The sequence below is a fragment of the Condylura cristata genome, unplaced genomic scaffold (assembly GCF_000260355.1).
Source record: "Condylura cristata isolate star-nosed mole 26May11 unplaced genomic scaffold, ConCri1.0 scaffold00020, whole genome shotgun sequence".
Taxonomy (NCBI): Eukaryota; Metazoa; Chordata; class Mammalia; order Eulipotyphla; family Talpidae; genus Condylura; species Condylura cristata.
Genome location: NW_004567121.1, coordinates 6,225,468 through 6,240,060, shown reverse-complemented (window position 1 = coordinate 6,240,060; position 14,593 = coordinate 6,225,468). Strand labels below are relative to the sequence as shown.

General features: G+C 40.4%; 1 protein-coding gene across 1 annotated transcript in view; it reads right to left on the bottom strand.

Annotated features, from left to right (window-relative positions):
- IL18RAP (interleukin 18 receptor accessory protein) overlaps nt 1-14,079 on the bottom strand; it is a 19,732-nt gene extending 5,653 nt beyond the window's left edge. The window contains exons 1-7 of the mRNA XM_004686017.2: nt 14,010-14,079; nt 13,335-13,587; nt 13,062-13,239; nt 6,314-6,464; nt 5,273-5,338; nt 3,597-3,720; nt 635-783 (exon numbers count right to left, since the gene is read on the bottom strand). Coding sequence (XP_004686074.2) covers nt 635-783; nt 3,597-3,720; nt 5,273-5,338; nt 6,314-6,464; nt 13,062-13,239; nt 13,335-13,587; nt 14,010-14,079 — 991 coding nt within the window. The remainder of the gene's footprint in view (nt 1-634; nt 784-3,596; nt 3,721-5,272; nt 5,339-6,313; nt 6,465-13,061; nt 13,240-13,334; nt 13,588-14,009) is intronic.
- Nucleotides 14,080-14,593: the final 514 nt, after the last annotated feature.

Below are 14,593 nucleotides of genomic sequence, written 5' to 3'. Positions count from 1 at the left end.
TTATATATATATATAAACTGTGATCTGGGATAGCACCACATCTCTCTGAACACTAAGCTAGAATACTTTTTTTCCTCCACTCTCAAATAGTAAACTACCACATCTTCTATATTCAGAAGCCAGGAAAGGACAGTAGGAAAACTAAAAGAAAAAAAAAAAAACCTAGGTCCTAGCATAATACCATTATACCTATCACATAAAACATATCCTGTAGGTATTTATTGAATGATTGAACAAGTGAATATGTGAACTAGTGAGTGAATGAATAAATGAGTGAGTGAATAATGAAGAGTGGGTGAATGACGAAATGGATAAATGAATTAGTGAATGGAGAGTGAGGGAATGAGTGACTGAATGAATGAGTGAATACGTGATACTTAATGAAGAGTGAGTGAGTGAGTGAGTTAAAACCTTTTCCAACACAACCCCCATGTACAGAGTACTAGTTAAGAGGACTAATTCTGGAGAAATTACTTGCGTGGCCACAGTTCAAGTATTAATTGGAATAATTTAAACAAAGTGCTGAGAATATTGAACTGTTAATTGGTATCATCACTATTATTATTCCTCAGGAAAATCCCGCCCCTCTCAGATAAAGCAGTTGCATGCTTCTGAGGCAACCTTCCAGGCTTACCTCCTCTCTTGGCTTTCAATTGGATGGACTGAGTAGTGTTTCCGATGGAGTTCTGAGCAAAGCAAATGAACTTCTTGCGAAGATCACTCAGAGTCACCTCTTTCAAAAAGATAGCTCGCTTAATTTTGTCATCTGTTAAACTTTCAATCCTAAGGAAGGAGGGAAAACATCATACCTATTATTAATATAGATCGACACCTGGTGAAGTATCTGGCACTTAAACAAGCAGAGCCAAGTGTTTGGCTTTGAGAGGAGCAATGGATGAAATAATGGAAGACATGCCAGAAGAATATAAGCTTATCAGAAAGGGCTATTTTTAGGAAGCTGCTGAATCTGCTAACCATCAGTTCCAATCCTTTACACTAAACTATAACTTAATTGTGAGCATTATCATCCTCTTTAGAAGAGAAAACAATAATTTAAGAACAACATTAAAGATTACTAACTGATACCAGAGCTCACTACAATAGGGCAACCTCTGAGCACTAAATGTAGACTAACATATCTTCATTCCTCACTTCACAAGAACCCTATGAGGTAACAGTGTCATCTCCCCACTTGACCAAGGACATGGACCTGCCATGGAATGTGGGCAACAGCCCATGGTCTCAGCACTGGGCAATGGCAGCCCGACTCCTGACCCTGGGCCATCTGCCTCATCCAGGAAGTGTGAGTCTGGGATTTATTCACAATTTGGATATTGTATTTGTGGCTGATTTTTTGTTGTGCTAGTTGTGTTCACTGAATACTTTCTATGGAAAGTCAATGAAGGAGAGACCTCCCCAACATGTCTGGGACAGGTGTTCCTAGATAGGTCACCTTCCTGTGCAGTATATTTCTAGCTGCGATAAATCAAGGTCCTTAGCGACTTCAAAAGAAACTATTCCCATTACCATAGCTGTCTTGAAGAACGAAGATTAGAGATGTCATCCAGATTGAGGCTTATCTCTAGAAATAACCTTTTTTTTTTTTTTCAAAGATTTATTTATTTATGCATACAGAACTGGGGTACAGGCCAGAGGCTCGGGGGGGTTAGAGGCTTCACCAGAGACAGAGTGGGGAGCAGAACAGGCAGATGGACCAAGTACACTGCTGAGGGGAGCAGCGGGTGGGTTAGGAGAGGTCTGCCACACCATGTGGTCACCTCCGGGGCAGGCGGGAATCGAACTCATGCGGAAGTGGCTTTAGCTTCTCAGTGTAGTGCTTTAACCCTCTGTGCCACCAGGGAGGGCCTAGAAATAACCTTTTAATCAGAGAAACTCATCTGTAGTTCAGGGCAAACATCTAGTTATGGAGTATCTGGTTTCTGCATACGAGTCACCTTCCTCTTTCCTGGAAGCCTCAGTCCATCTCCCTCCTCGCTCAAAATAGACAGCATGTCCCGCTTACTCCAGAATTTACAGCCAGGTAGATTCTCCAGATGGATTTGAAAGTGACCTTTCTCCCTACCAAGTGTTGTGTTCACTAGATTGCTTGACCAGCCTGAGAAGAACCTGAAACTAGTGGGAATTCCTCTTCATGCCTCTCCCAGGGATTATGTTAAGCTCATAGGTCCTAGCATAAAAAACTAGGTCCTAGCATAATAATTGGTCCCTCTCCTACAGGAGCCTTGCAGAGTGGAGTTTCTTACCCATAATTTATAAAGAGTGTGACTGATGCTTGCCCTGGGCGAGGCTCACATGGTCACTAGATGGAAAACAGATTCAAATCCAAGGGTGTGTGGAATCAGAGGCTACTCTCCACCCAACATCTGGCTACTTTGCACTTTGATACCATATCAGTTTATTAGGATCCCTGTGACTCCCTCCCCTTGTCTCAGAAGTTTTGGTTAAATTTTATTATGGTTAACAAGATCTATTCTTTATTTTTCTGTAGTGTTGGCCACTTTTCAAAATGATAATCACATGGAGCCCTCCCTGGTGGCACAAAGGGTTAAGTTGCAGCACTACAAAGCTTCCTGCAGGTGTGGTGGCATGAGTTTGATCCCCAGTCAGGGGGGGTGAACCACATGGCACAGCAGACCTCGCCTGTCTCACATGCTGCTCCCTCCAGCAGTGTATTTCTGTTACTCTGCCAGTTCTGCTCCCCACTCTGTCTCTGATGAATCCTCTCACCACCCCCACTTCAGGCCTATACCCCAGTTCATGTATGCATTAACAAATCAACCCTTAAAAAAAATGGCATGTTTAAAAAATCAGTGGTTAATAAACTGATTAGTAACAGTCAATTTGGAACAGTCTTAGAAAATTTCCTTTAGTGATATGCCTGAGAGATTGACTCCAATCCTTCACCCTTCCGGGGACAAAAGTCCAGCTTTGTTGGGAGTTAGTTCCAAAGCTCTGAGTTTTCCTTTCTGTGAGCCACCCATCTTCCTCATAAGCTGTTTCCAGAACTCTGGGTTCTGTGCTCTAAATCTAGTTTCTCCTAAGAAACAATAGCTCTAACGTGCTTCCAAGGAGACAGAGCACACACCACAGTCACCTTTGCTAGGGTGGAGCCTTCAAGTAGCCCTCACTGCGCATGTGTACTTGTGATCAGCCTCCTTCAGCTGTGCCATCCCCCTGATACACTTCGGACCATTAATGACTGTCGATGAAGATCCCAGAATACGTCACTGCTCTGCGTGGACGGCGTGGAGAAGTATGGGGCTGGGTGGACAGCACCCTGCCCATCTGTTGGACACGCGGCTTCTATTGAAGAAGCCTGTTGTAGAAGTTAAACCAACCACATTGACTATTGCTACAAATTGAGCTTTAAAACAACGTAAATATTTTATTTTTAAGCTTAACATACACTTTGCATACTACTCCTTTAATTTCCTCCACTCGGGCCCTGCAGCTACGCCATCAACTCCTATCACTCCGTGTCTTTGTTTACTTTGTGTGTACCTTTTCAAGGTTTCTGAAGGTGAAAGCATCTGATGTGGGTTGCAAAACACAGAGTCTATTCATTTCTGTCTTACCTTTCCTCCTCAGATGCTGGAAATTCCCACTCCTGGTCAGAATCTTTTATGTACCATCTTATCACAGGTTTAAAGTCCTTTTCAAAGCCAAATTGTGCTGTGCAATTAAGAGTTAAAGATTTTCCTGAAAGTGACAGGGTCACAGAAAACAAGAAGGAAAGAAGTCATAAGGATGCCTGCCCATAAAGCCCCCTGAAAACTGCCCCCTAATCCAATTGAGTTTGTGAGTAAAACAGGGGTCAGAAATAACTCAACCTCTGCTTGTCTCTCATTCAAACGAAATATTGTTTGGTGTGTTTGTCTCTAATGGGAAATGCTAATTTCTTAAACCTGGGACTATATGTTCTTAACGTTAAGGTCAGCTGCCTTAGCATCAAAGGTTTTGGTATGATTTGAGGATACACAGGTTAAGGAGTTTCAATGACCAACCCTGTATTCCAGGTTGCTTAAAAGTAGCAAACACGTACTCCTAAGAGCAATGCTACCCATAAATTACTACCCCATAAATTGGTTAAATTTTCAATCTTAATCATTTGGATCTAACGTGTGTGTGTGACTACCTATTTGTGGGGAAGAATAGGAAGAATATCATACTAACTAATATTATAAATAAGTAAAAATAAGCATTTAGTTAAAGACGAAGGCATTTTGATTTCACTTTGTGTGAGCAGCACACTCTGGATGAATATGCTTGTATTATAACACTCTTGTTCTACTCATTTTGTCTGTTAGGTGCATGCAGATACACTCTGCCTCCAATTCATTGTTTCACCATGAAATGGCTAGGAACTCCATTTGAAAACTCATCTTGCAACTTCATAATGCTTCCCCCCAGTAACACATTAAATGTCTGTATCTTGGCTGTTTTGAATTGTTTTTCTCCTTTCCTTCTGCTCCTGTGAGGTTGCCCACAGTGCTGTTTCCCTAACTAGATACATAGCTGCTGCCATCTAGTGGTCTCTGTCTTAATACCTATCTTTACATTTCCACCATTACAAGTATTAGATTAACATTTAAAATAATAGTTGATAACATTTAAACATTTAAAAGAAACATTTAAATGACTGAAATAATGACACTAAATTTAAAATAGAGCATTTCTTCTTTGATTCTGGGGGTACTGCAAATGTTATTGAAGTTGATCAGATAAAAGCGGACCACTGAATGCCATTTTTCCCTTCAACCCAAAAGAAGACATGACTTTGGAAGACAAGTTATTTGAACAGAATTATCTAAAAATGCAGAACAAACTCCATATACTCAAGTACTCAAGTTGGTAAATTGACTAGTTATATAGACTTGGCCTATATATATACATACATACATATATATATATATATATATATAACCACCTGTGGGGGGCATGGTGCAATTGGGGAGGGGGTACAGGGAGCATCTACAATCTATTGCACATGTGCAATGCACAAGCCACATGGCATATATTGCCCTATACTTCTCAAAGTGAACTTATGAAGTCAGCTTCCTTTGACTATTACAGAGTTAAAAACTGAGATTTAGGAAGATTAAGGCACTAGATCAATTTGCAATTCTAGTCAGTGACTGACTCAATCCAATTCAGTTTGTCTTAAAACCACAGTGACCTTTTTGTGATGTCACACTCAGATCCCCTTCCAGAGTGTGCTGTCATTTCAGGGTGATGATGTCACCCATCTTACCAAGTTCTACTTCCAGAGTGTCATTGATGGGATCCAGAATTTCTGGCTTGTGTTTAGTATCTTTCACTAGAAGACAAACACAAAAATCATTACTGGCATTGGGAAATATGAAGGCATGCTTGCTGTGATATGTGCTATATACATAACTTGAAGGTCCTCTTCAAATTTTAAACATAATTCATAAAACTAGAAACTCAGGTTTCTATATGAAAAGTGATACCCTGAAGAAAATTGAGTCAAAAGTAGACAGGTCACAGAATAAGCTCAAAGGGCCAATAAATACATAACAAGATATTCAACTTCATTAGTCAGGAAAATATTAATTGGGGGAGAAATAGAAAACCCACTTAATACTAATCAGTAAGTCTGATAACATCAAATGTTTGGGAATAATGGGAATTTGTTTATTGATAATAGGAGCATAAACTGGCAAAAGGATACTTTAGAATAAGGCCATATATTTATAATGCAAAACACAGGACAATATTATATCTTAATAATGAGTATATATATATATATATATTCATTATAAATATATATATAGGCAAAAAAATCCATAAATGTATAAGCTATAAGTGACATGATTGATCTGGGAGGGAGACAGTAGGAAGGGAGAAGGGAGCAGTTGTAATCGTGTGCCTTTAACGTTTCATTTTCTTAATAAAAAGCAAAATTTAAGTATATAGAAAATTGTTAGTACCTATTCAAGCCGGTATTAGGTACATAGTTATCACTTATTTCTTCTTGTGAAATAGTGAATGTCATTTCCTAATTTATTACAAAACAAACACTAGTTCAATGAATGAAGGACAGAGCATGTAACAAGTTGAACATGAGCCAGACTTAGATTTTCTTGCGAGAGTGGAATGTAGATTAATGGGAAAATAGACATTTGTCCACATTCAAGGCTGTGCATGACTATAATTGTAGGACTCCTTTTTTTCTTTTTTAATTTCCTGAAAGAAAAAATGTTGCTGAAGAGAACTTGACTTGGAAGGCTGCAGTTCAAATGTCAGCTCTTGAGCTGAAAATGTCACTCACCAATGGTTATCACCCGGATGACAGCCCTGACTGTCCACCAGCCGGCCTGGTCAGACTGAGTGTAATCACACACGTAAGTGCCCTGGTTCTGCACAAAGACCTCGTTCACTGGTAGTGGATTGCTCTTTATTTCAGGCATTAGTTTTCCATTCTAATCCAAGAGACAAGAACATTGAATACCTTTCTTTCATCAGATAATAGTTATGAATCTTATTTGAATTTCACAAATTTAAGCCAAGGGAGTCTGGGCGAGTCTATGAAAGGGGCATTGAAGCAACAGCCCCAAATATTTATACATACAAAACTGGGATACAGACCAGAGGTGTGGGGGGTGAGAGGATTCATCAGAGACAGAGTGGGGACAGAACAGGTAGATGCACTGAAATACACTGCTGAGGGGAGCAGTGGGTGAGACAGGAGAGGTCTGCTGTGCCATGTGGGTCACCTCCCTGGCCAGGGATCAAACTCATGCTGCAGTGGCTGCAATAGCTTCATAGTTCTGTGCTTTGACCCATTGTGCCACTAGAGTGGGCCCAGGAGAGGTATTTTGATACACAATTATATGTAGAGATGAAGGTACCAAATCTAATCAGCTCACAAAGTTGAGCTGTATTCTAGTATTTCCCCAAGCAGGACTTAGGCCACTGAAAGTATTTTAGAATGTTCTTAGTGTTCTAAATGATTTTTTTTAATGTGCATATGTTTATATACATGTATACATGTGAATACACATGTGGAAAGTAACAGATTTTCTATGTATCTGATTAATAAAACATTATTTAGAGTAAGATGTAAATTTAAAATAAAAAGTAAATAACATAAATATGACAAGTAATGACTGATAATTAAGAAACACTTATTTAGCTCCTAATGGGAGCTAAAAAAAATCAAATATAAACTAAAATATCTTTATGAAATGTCCTCCCCTTACTTTGAATTCACTGGTGATTTTGCCTTAAAAAGTTCTTCACATTGATCTTGCCATTCCTTCCTGATCTCTTTTTCTCTACCCACTTGCAATCTCCTAACTCACTTATGTTCTTTGTCACTTTCGAGCCTTCTCTTCTCAATGAACATCCCCCACCACTTTGCCCCTCTGGTTAACTTGTGCTGGGTCTGAAACTCTCTCAAGAGGGAACTCTAACTCCACCCCTGTGGTGATGCACTATCACAGCTGTGAGCACAGGCCTCCATTACCACAGGTGACCAGATATTGGCTGGTCTTGTGCACTCTGTGGGTAATGGGAGAAGCCTGTTACTGAGACACAGAGCTGGTCCTGTACACACTGGAAAGGACAAACAGACCCCTTCTGTCAGGGAGCTGTCAGTTGAAGGCTGCAGCCCTGCATAGTACAGAGAATGGAGCATGCTCGATGAGTCACAGGAAGCAGAGGCTCGCCCTCTGGCTAAGCAGAACCTTGAAGAATATGTGGACTAGTCACTCAGTGCATGAAGAAAAGCATGCATCTAGGAAGCAAGGCCAAGGGGGGAAGCAATAAATGTATCTGGTCTTTGCATCTCCACTGTATAGCAAGCAGGCCAGCAAAGGGAAGATTTTTTTTTTTTAAAGATTTATTTATTTATTCATATGGAACTGGGGTATAGGCCAGAGATGTGGAGGGTGAGAGGATTCACCAGAGACAGAGAGGGGAGCAGAACAGGCAGATCGACGAAGTACACTGCTGAGGGGAGCAGCGGGTGGGTCAGGAGAGGTCTGCCTTGCCATGTGGTCACCTCCGGGGCAGGCGGGGATCGAACTCATTCACAAGTGGCTTTAGCTTCTTAGTGCTGTGCTTTAACCCGCTGCGTCACCAGGGAGGGCCCAAAGGGAAGATTTTTTTAAATGGTAAGTGAATAAATGTGTGTATAATTGAAAGAAAGGGGTTTTTATTGTTTGTTTTTTGAAAGAAAGGTTTTGAAACTTGAGTCACATGTTCAGACATTTTTAGTGAAGTGACTGGCAACTAAATACTACTATAATCACCAGGACAGATTAGGTCTCAATACAGATTTGTTGAATGATCATGTGGCACTATGCTAATTCTATGCAGCACTTGGCTTTCTGGTTTCCAGCCAACTGCCAGGAAAAGATCTCTCATTTCTACAGTTGGAAGAAAAGAGATTGACAAAAATAACAAAACAATGAGTATCTACTACCTTAGAGATTACAAAGTTCTTTCTCATATATCACCTCATGTAATGATCGAAAAGATTATGGATTTGGTTTACATAGATTTCAAGTCTTCTATGTCATAGATGAGAAAATGGATTCTGTGTTTTGCTCCCAATCACACAACTAGTACAAGTGAAAAGCTTGAAGATCACTAATTTTTCTGATTTTGAATTCTTTGTTCTGACTTTTGAATTCTTTGTTTCCCTTCCACTGATGACTCATAGAAGTTGGTATTCCCCACTCCAAACCTTTGCTGTGGTTTCTGCCACCTCAAAAGGAAATTTCTAGTAGGATGTCAAGGAGCCTAAAAAGAAGAGCAGAACTGGCCAAAGAGAGGCCGCTGTAGGCGGAAGTGAAAAGGAGCAAGAGGAGGAGGGAGATTTAAATATCGACCACCTGAGCATAAGGACTGAAACCTGTAAAGGAGGTTTCCAGGTATGGAGAAAGCTCAGTGATCAAACTCTAGAGGGACTTCAGTAGGAACTGCAGTGCAGTTGAATCTTAAGTGCCCAGGTGAGGACCCACAGACAGGCAACCCAATCCACTTTGGGTTGCCCTGTAACACTTCCAGTGCCCATCTTATGCCCTGCTGTTAAAGGTAACTTCACAGTCTCTTGCCTCCGTCATCAGCGGGCAATATTCTACTTACACATAAATTATGTACTATTATTCATCTACTAATGGAGAAAGAATAGATAATGGAAAGTCTAGACTGGTGAGCTAGATAGCAATCCCTAGTCAAATACTTGAATGAATTATTGAAAAGATGGTCTATGAACCCTTATAAAGTAGAAAGGTAGTTGATATCAGTCTGTTGATACTGACAGCTTCCATACCAGTTTTCTCCTTCCTTCCCTCATAGAGTGATTAGTTCAGAGACTTGGAGCAATGCAGTAAACACACTGTATCATCACTAAGATGCTCTCTTAGACAATATTTTTGTGAACTCCTTGTTAATCAATATGTACTGTGATTGCGTGAAGACAATGCCTACATACATCTCACCTGCAAGTTCATAAATCTGGAGCAATGGCTCATAGGCTATTTAGCCATTCAAGTTCAAAATCAGAATTCCACCCTCTTATCAGGCAGAATGATGTGCCAATATCAACACAATAGAGTAAACATGAAGGCAAATCATGAACACAGGCTTCATGTTCTACTAGCACAAAGTAGACCTGGCTGGATTGCTATTCTGGTGGGAAAATACCAGCTTGCCAAGTAAGAGTGAGGCAATCACCCAATGGATCTGTTCCAAAGCTAATGCAATTGGGGACTGCATCAATAGAGTGGTCAAAAGTAGGAAGGAGTACATATCTTGGTTTTCAGTATTGATTAAAAAGCATGTGGATTATGACGTTAAATAGTTATTTGGAAGTTACCCAAGATTATGAGAGATCTGAAATTCCACAACAAGAACCACTGAAGGTGCCAATGTGTCAACATTGGCAGTAACTTTGAAAATTCAAGTGTGACGATTCCCTACTTGGAAACCCCTTGACCATGTTTCTAGCCAGGCTCACCATCCTCGCCAGTTCTTCATTTCACAAGGCTTGCTTAATACCAACTGCTTGTTACATGAGACCAAAAGGAAATGAGACAGAGAAGTGGCAGGTCAGTGGGTAAAGATTCCATGGAACAAGGGACTGAGTGGCCAAGCAGAGGCAGACACGTCAGCACTGTGACGAGCAGTCATGGCACAAGAGAGAGGTTGTCTTAAGCCACCAATGGAAAAGCTACTCATGCTACCAACCCCACTGGTAGGTAGGAGGTCACCAACTGTCAGCAACACCACATCTCAGTGCTCTCAGTCATAGAGAAGACTTTTCTCCCATTGCTCTTTGATGAACTTGTTTCTTGTCAGAGATTTTGAGCTAAATGTCAGAGATTTTGAGCTAAATTAAAGAACAAAAAATGTTCTCTCTTTAAATGTAATTACCATTTAGCACAACATCTGTTTAGGCCAAGGCTATTTATTCATTATAATTTACAAATTATGAAAATATTCTTAGAATTAATAACCAGCAAATCAAAAAAAAAAAAAAAAAAAAGATCATTCTCTTTTTGTCTGACTTCTTGGTTATTATATATTTTCAGTCACAATTCTCTAAACTTACATTTCCTGGATGTGTTTTTAAAAAAAAATCTGGGGGCCCTCCCTGGTGGTACAGCGGGTTAAAGCACAGCACTAGGAAGCTAAAGTCACTTCTGCATGAGTTCGATCCCCGCCTGCCCCGGAGGTGACCACATGACACTGCAGACCTCTTCTGGCCTGCCTGCTGCTCCCCTCAGCAATGTACTTTGATGATCTGCCTGTTCGTCTCCCCACTCTGTTTCTGATGAATCCTCTCACCACTCATGTGCCTCTGGACTGTACCCCAGTTATGTATGCCCAAATAAATAAAACTTTAAATATTTGTGAGGGCCTCCTTGGTGGTACAAGGGATTAAGTCTCAGCACTATGAAGCTACTGGCCACCACTGTGGCATGAGTTCGATCCTCACCCAGGGAGCTGACCGACATGGCACAGCAGACCTCTCTTCTCCAGCCCATTCCTCCCCTCAGCAGTGTATTTCAGTCAATTGCCTGCTCTGCTCCCCACTCTCTCTGGTGAAACTTCTCACCCCCCACACCTCTGGCCTATACCCAAGCTCTTGTATGCATCAATAACAAAATAAATCTTAAAAATTATATATTTTTAAATCGCCCAGAGACTCCAGCCCATGGATTTATTTCAGCTGGATGCCCTGATCCCTCCCTGGCCCATCATTTCCTCTATACGGAAACACTGTGTTCATGTTACCTATGCTGAGGTGCCTGAGGTGGGAACAACTTCTGACAACTGAGCACCTGAAGCTTAATATAAAGATAGGGAGAACTGGGTATTCTTTCCTGCCTTGGCAGGATACACTGCTTTTTTGAGGATTTGCAGGAGATGGCACATGTGTATTGATAAAATATGCCCTGAGCGTGGTCTGTCGAAATCCACAACAGAAGGTACACTTTCATCAGCAGCCACTGGCTGCCTTCTTTTAGAGAGAGATCTAATCACCATCTGCACATCCTTTTTCACGCAGTTAAGACTCAGGAGAAATGAAATGAAACTTCCTCTTGTGAACACACACAGCTCTAGTGTTAATTTGCAAATGCTGTATCAGCAGAGCTGGAAACTACTTTGTAGCTGTGCTAACCTGCAAGCAAGTTAAAATGGCTTTCATTCCAGGCTTACATACATTGAAAGTGCAAGGGCATTTCCACCTGAAATAACAGGAGGCAAGCCAAGCCTGCTTTGCTAGCCTAAAAAGACTCACCCTTAATAAAGTGAGAAACCTGTCATCCTGGATTATAGACACCTCTGAGCTGAATAAAATTTTGTTCTTAGGAGAAAACTGAAAACAATGAAGAAAACCATTGGTTCCTTTTACTGATCTCAAGTGAGCAGCTATGAAATTAATGGGCTTCTGGAATTAGGACTTCACAGAGACAAGCACATTTTCAGTGTCACCTTAAAGTGTGAGTGAGAGGCCAACCTGACCTTTTTTAAGCAAAACACTCACCCTCGCTCTGTTCTACACATATTTCTACAAGTGGTATCACTGCTGTCTACCTATTGTCACAATTGTCAAGAGCATCAGTTGAGGTAATGCCTTCTCACACCATGGAAATGCATGCACAGGAGTCTCTGTTGTATCTTGGAAGAGATAAAGTCACCAGGTAAATATGGTTCGCCTGACTTCAAACAGCAGCAATTTAAGATGTTTTTGTAGTCAGTCAATTTAACATCAGATATTAATATTTTTGCTATTCTTAAGACTAAGTATGAACATCAAACAATTATTACAAGTGTAAAAAGCTACATAAATTCTACTCCAAGATTCTACAGCTCAGGGGTCATGTGAGATAAGATTATGTCTGAGAAGAAACATACACAGAATAGACATAGATGTACATAGTTATCGGCATTTGCAATAACAATAAACGATTAAAATATGAAGTGTTTTTGTGTGTTATTGTTTAGGAAGCTTATTCACTCATAGTTCATAATTCAAAAGCCATTTTGAAACTCATCTTCTCCTTGGCCCAGTTCCTTTTTATACCTAGCCATATTTTCTCTAGCTACTGTCTCCTCTGCAGGACACCTGGCACGCAGGGCCACCACATGTTTGCCCTGTTCCCCCAGATGTGTCATCACTGGAAAGTATTCCAGTCTCCTGTTTCTTTAGAAACCCTTCAAGATGTACATGTTGGTGTTCCTGTCTCCTTTATAACATACATTGTTTTAAAAGACAATAAAAATGAACTAATGTGGCCTTCTGCTTTAGCCAGTGTTTGTAAGTCTATGTCTTCTGTGACATATAATACACTTGAAGTTTAGACATTTTTCTGGCATGGATCCAAAGGATGGTTCTAACAATTGGAATCTCAGACTGTGGCTACTTAGATGAAACACCATTTTAGAAAGTCTAGTCTTCTCTGTAAGCACAAGACCAGATTTTTGGAATTTCTAGACCTCAGATACAGAATCCCACCATAAAAACCAGGTTCTCACCTAAATTTTGGAGAATTTATTCTTACCTGGTACCAGGTCAGCTCTGGTGCACCACTTTGGTTGCTGAGACAGGGGCAAAAAATCAAGTCAGTTGCACCAAGAAGAAGGGCTTGCTTATGTGGTACAGGGCTCGCACAGGATTCCTTTGTCTTGGGCTTAACCTCTAATACTATCTTGACACAACAGTTCTCATCCTGGGGACTTCTAAGGGAGTTAACAAGTTTCTGTGAACATAACCATCACATCCAGATAACATAGGATTAAGGGAACATTTTTATAAGAATTCATTTGGAACATACCTCATCCTGGGTCTGCAAATATATGATCCAGAATCATTCAACCCTATGGTCGAAAAATAAAGGCTCTTGTTTGGAAGGATGTGAGAATAGTTTTTGGTAATTTCCCCTAGCAGAGTTCCATTTGGATATTGCAGATACCAGTGGACATCAGACAGGCTCTTATTATCATTGCAATTTTTTAAGTCACAAAATAAGACAAGCTTCTCCTCACTCCCTGAAGAATATGTCCGAACAAGTCTTTTGGTAGGGCAATCTGAAAACCACAATAAAGAAATCAATAGGATAAAAAGCAATGCAGAAAAACATTAGGTGAAATTCAACTTTTATTTACAAAACAAAACAAAAGCTATTCAACATGGATTAGGTTCCCTCTGTGTCTTTTGTCTTCATTGTTCTCATTTTGTAAGAAAAAAGTTCATGTTTGGATTCCTTCCACCCATCTTCTAAATCACCCTCAATTCTTCAGTTGTCCTTACTGAATCCCCAGAAACTGGTTCAAACCTTGGTGTCTGCTAAAGCAGTTCACCCTAATTATTTCTCCTCCCATACCCAACCTAACAATAGTAAGGAAATTTTTTTATTAATGTTGGGTGCTGCTGAAATATCAGGTTATCTGTCACCTCTAACTCTGACCACAAGACTCGCAGTGTTAGCAAGAAAATTGAAAAACCCTACCTGAGATATTAAATCCTTCCATTCTTTCTCCTACAACAAGCCAAAGAAATATCCAGCTCAAAGAAAGCATAGTTTTCTTTGGTCCTGACATCCCTTCAGTGCATTGGTTCTGTCATCAGAGTGGAGCACACCAAGATCAGCACTGAATCATGAGAGTCATTTTCAGGACTGGAAGTCAAAAAATAGGAAATGGAGAAATCAGAACTGATGCTCAGAAGGCAAGTCACACAGGAAGTGCTGAAAGGGCGGGTCCTACCCTGAGTATCAGGCTCCCACCACACCATGTACAACACCATAGAAGGGTGTTGTATCTCTATGTGTGTCACCTCATGGCATGTAAAGGAAGGAACTTAGGTTTATGGTAGCACTAGGATTTCTGCACCATGTAGTATGTTCTTTTGGCATCATTTCTTTATGAAACTCTTTTTTTTTAGTGTTCTCACCTACTTTGCATAGTTCCATGCATATTTTAGGAAGAGTTAAGTAAAAGTAGTCCTGAAAAGGTGACTTCAATTGAATGAAAATATTCAAATCTTCAGAATAGGGCAGTGACATTCTTAGGGTCAGAGAACGAGAACTCCATT